General features: G+C 32.3%; 1 protein-coding gene across 4 annotated transcripts; it reads right to left on the minus strand.

The window, feature by feature from the left end:
• Nucleotides 1-217: 217 nt before the first annotated feature.
• Nucleotides 218-3,353, minus strand: LOC109792206 (protein NRT1/ PTR FAMILY 5.6). Of its 4 annotated transcripts, none has more exons than XM_029270097.2 (5): nucleotides 3,183-3,353; nucleotides 2,905-3,081; nucleotides 2,336-2,553; nucleotides 1,593-2,128; nucleotides 218-1,280 (listed from the first exon to the last, which is right to left on the minus strand). In XM_029270097.2, exons 2-5 carry the CDS (start codon nucleotides 3,029-3,031, stop codon nucleotides 431-433), a joined length of 1,731 nt encoding a protein of 576 aa, XP_029125930.2. In that variant the 5' UTR covers nucleotides 3,032-3,081; nucleotides 3,183-3,353; the 3' UTR covers nucleotides 218-430. The 4 variants fall into 4 exon arrangements, with proteins under 4 accessions (XP_029125930.2, XP_082927504.1, XP_082927503.1 ...); XM_083071378.1 differs by having other exon boundaries at nucleotides 2,336-2,472; nucleotides 2,905-3,084; XM_083071377.1 differs by having other exon boundaries at nucleotides 2,336-2,484; nucleotides 2,905-3,084.
• Nucleotides 3,354-4,053: the final 700 nt, after the last annotated feature.

Consider the following 4,053-nt stretch of genomic DNA (forward strand, 5'->3'; position numbering starts at 1 on the left):
TGAATTTTGAAGTTAATTAGATAATATTTTTAAAATTAAAATTAGAAATATAAAAATCAAAAAGGAATCTGAAGAAGGGATTAAAATTAAGATCTAATAAGGAAATTTGAGAATTTAAAGAACGAAAATTCTTGAAGGATTAAAAATACAGTTGAATAGAAGGAATTTAGAAATTTGAAAAAGAAAAGATTTTAAAGAAATTCGAATTATGATGCAATTGAAAAAATTTAAGAACTTGAAAACAGAAAGATTGTACTTTAATACGAAGAGATAGTCTAAATGATAATTCCAATGCAGATCAGAAAAACAGTTTTATCTGCAGTTGCAAGCGAGAGATTACTATGGCTAGAGGACAATCTCATAAGCCTGTAATATAACATGGTTCAAAATTTCAAATCACACTAATTTCTCAAATTTAAAGTTGCTCTCATTATGCCCTTATCTCCACCTCATCACTCTTGCAACCATGATCCACATCCATATTTCTCCTCTGTACAGTCTTGTAAGTGTACCTCTTTGCCAAGAAGAGAAAGGCACACAAATCCAAAGCATTGATCATAGCCAACATCCAATAATACCTATCCAAACGGCTTGAATTTATGTCCTTCCCAATCCAACTCTTTCCAGATTTTCCAGTGACATTGTCCACAATCATGATCAAAAAGCTGCTCAAGAAGTTTCCTACTCCATTTGAACCAAGATAAAAAGCCACTCCCAAACTTCTCATTGAGTCAGGAACTTGGTCATAGAAATACTCTTGCATCCCAACTAGGGAAAATGAATTTCCAATGCCAAGTATCAAGTATTGGGGTATCAACCAGGACACACTCATTATAGTCCCTTCATCACTTCTTAATAATCTCTTTGCTTCTACTAAGGCAGCAACCACCATAAGTATGACTGATAATGTCAAGCCAATGCCAATCCTCCTTAGGATGCTAATGCCTCTTTCATTACCTGTCACTTTCCTTAGAGTTGGAACAATGATCCTATCGTATATTGGGAGAGATATTAAGGTACCAAGGGCTGTAATTGAGATAAGAGAAGCTGGTGGTAGTTTGAAATTGTTGCTTATGTTTAAGTTCATAACAGTTGCTTGTTTCACAAAAAGTGTTGAGGCTTGTGCCATACATAACCCAGCTGTTAATGAAGTAAGCCAAATGGGAAATACGTTTAGAACAAGTTTTGTCTCCTCCACTCTTGTCACTGTTGCTAATCTCCATGTATTGTCTTTCTGCTCAACATATTTCTCTTCAATTATTGCAGCCTTGTCAAGAAACCTATTCATGAGTATTTATTTCATTGAATATTAGTAGGTACTAGGTTGCTTCAATTATATACTTCTTGTTAAATTAACATCATTCAAAAAGTATATACTTGATATAACAATAAAAATTAAGACCAAACTTTGATATAGTTCTCCAACTAAAATTAGAAATTCATCGTAATAATCTGTATTAATTTTTATATATATTATTGAGATAAAATTTTAATTCTGATTAAAAAATAGTGTCAAATATATTTAAAGAACTACATCTAAATTTTTTCCTATAAGATTTTAGTTTCAAAGTGACAAGGTTCTTGTGTGATACCTGAGCCTGCTAGTATGGCTCAGAAGCCTTCCTTGGGACTTGTCTGACGCTGGGACTTCATACAATAGAGCAGGATCTGAAGGACATGACAAATTCCTTTTCCTTATTGCTGAAAATAATACTTGTAAAATTGGCCTAAAAGGGTTCCCTTGTGGCTGCTTGTACCTGTAAAAAGGCCTCCCTGCATAGAAAGCTATGGTACTGAGAGCCATGAGAATAGTGAGGATGAGACTAGCAACTCCCCAACTCACAAAGTCTTGAACATAAACAACCATTGTGGCACCAAGCAACAATGCAAAGCACACAATGAAGCTCCACCAGTTGAAGAAAGACATCTTCTTCTTCCTTTCTTCCCTGTGTTCGTCATCAAATTGGTCAGCTCCAAAGCTTTCCAAGGATGGTTTGTGTCCTCCAATGCCCAAGGAGATACAGTAAACGGCAAGGAAGAAGGCCGCTTCATGAACCACCCTAGGCTGATTATTGTTGCTTGGCTTTAGACTTGGGATGAATTGAGACATGGTCAAAAGGCTTAACCCCTGGTTTGACAACTAGAATGAGGCATACTTTTCATGGAAAATTTATAAGAGCTTGCATTTGATGTGTAAACCAAGAAATATTGAAATTTCTTGTTAATAATAAGGACTCCAAAATTGATCAAAGCAAAATATATGAAGCGTAAAAGCACACATTACTAAGTTATAATGAAAACATTTTGTACGTTGACTGAAAAATATTGGACTTACAATTAAGTATACGAGGGAAGAAAATATGACCATATGAAATCTACCAGTGTAGGCATCAGCAATAAATCCCCCAATCAGAGGCATTAGGGTTGTTGTTCCTGCCCAGTAGTTTACACTCTTTGCAGCTGTACTGAGGTCTTGATGGATCACTTTAGTCAGGTACGTGATAAGATTAGCGAATAATGCAAAGTAGCTTATTCTTTCATTAAATTCAATTACTGCTCCACATTGAAACAAAATCACGAAGTTATGATCATGTTAAGAATTAAAGATTTATAAATATTTTTTAGTTTCTGAACTTTTGTCGATTCTTATTTTTAGTTTATAAACAATTTTTATTTGATTTTAGTCCCTACATTTCTTCAGTAAACAAAATTTTTGATAACATGGACTAAAGATGTTTAATATATAATGTGAGAAATTCAAAGACTAAAAATGAAAATCACCAAAAGTTAAGTACTAAAAATGTATTTAATCCAAGAATTGACTAAGAGCGGTTGCTTAATTTGTTACTGTGTTGCACTTTAGAAATAAAATGATGATGCATAAAACTCTTGTAAATTTCTTACTAAGAACAAAAAGAGAAGCTTTCCATCCACCAGTGGAAGCACGGAAAGGAAGTCTCCCTTTATAATCCACAGATGCATCAAGCACCCATTTCTCTTCTTCACTTCTACCTTGTTTCTTCTGATCCATTTTTTGCTATAATTTTACAATGTCGACAAGAGGGTCCTCCCAGGAATTGTCTGCTACTTAGACAAAGGAAATGAGAATGTGATATTTGTGGTTGGTGGTCTCATTAATGAATAGTGACACTTGAAGTGAATGTGGTAAAGAGAATTGTTACCTTTGTTTGATTATGCAATCAAGTGTAATTTTTGTGAAACAAACTTAGCCCGAGAGACAGAGTGAGTTTGCTTGTGATTTGTTGATTTAAGTGACAGTCTCTACCTCAGAATTCAATGGACAAATGCTGGCATAAATATATCATTTTTTTCAACCCAATAAAACTCTAGAACCACTACAAGGCATGCTTATATATAGTTTAAAGAAAACTATGAATTGAAAAAAAAAAAAAAAAGAACAATATGAATAAAAAAATAGCCTAAAAGAACTACTTGCAATAAAATACCAGATGAAAAGTACATTTGTGTAAATTTGTCCTCGACTTTGCATTTGTTACCTGAAATAATCCTCTCTATTTTTGAAACACACGTGATCCTTTATAGGTTAAATTAGTAGGTCTTTAAATTGTTTGAAAATTTTTGTATAGACTATTATACTTTAATTGTGTCTCTAAGCTTATAAATAATTTATAATTGAATTTTTAAAATTAGGTTTGCATGAACATTGGATATTTTTTACAAAATTATTTTAATTTAATCGTAGACTTGAGTTCAAGTTTGAGTCAACAGCTTTAGATACTGAAAGATTTAATTATCAATATGAATAAGCTTACTCTAGTGCAATATACATAAATATACACTATTAGTTCAACTTGTCTCCTTTAATTAAGAATCGATAAATACTTGAAAATAGAGTTAAAATCAGAAATATTACTTTATTTTTATAAGATCAGCTTAATAAAAAGTGATTATACCTTTTTATTAAATAAAAAAAATTAATTTAAAAATAAAAATGACTATATATACACATAATTGAAATATAAAAACAACCAATTCGTCCCGTCTCGCACCTTATCATCCCTATTTGAAAGT

Source organism: Cajanus cajan, chromosome 3 (assembly GCF_000230855.2).
Source record: "Cajanus cajan strain Asha chromosome 3, NIPB_CcT2T_4, whole genome shotgun sequence".
NCBI classification, from domain to species: domain Eukaryota; kingdom Viridiplantae; phylum Streptophyta; class Magnoliopsida; order Fabales; family Fabaceae; genus Cajanus; species Cajanus cajan.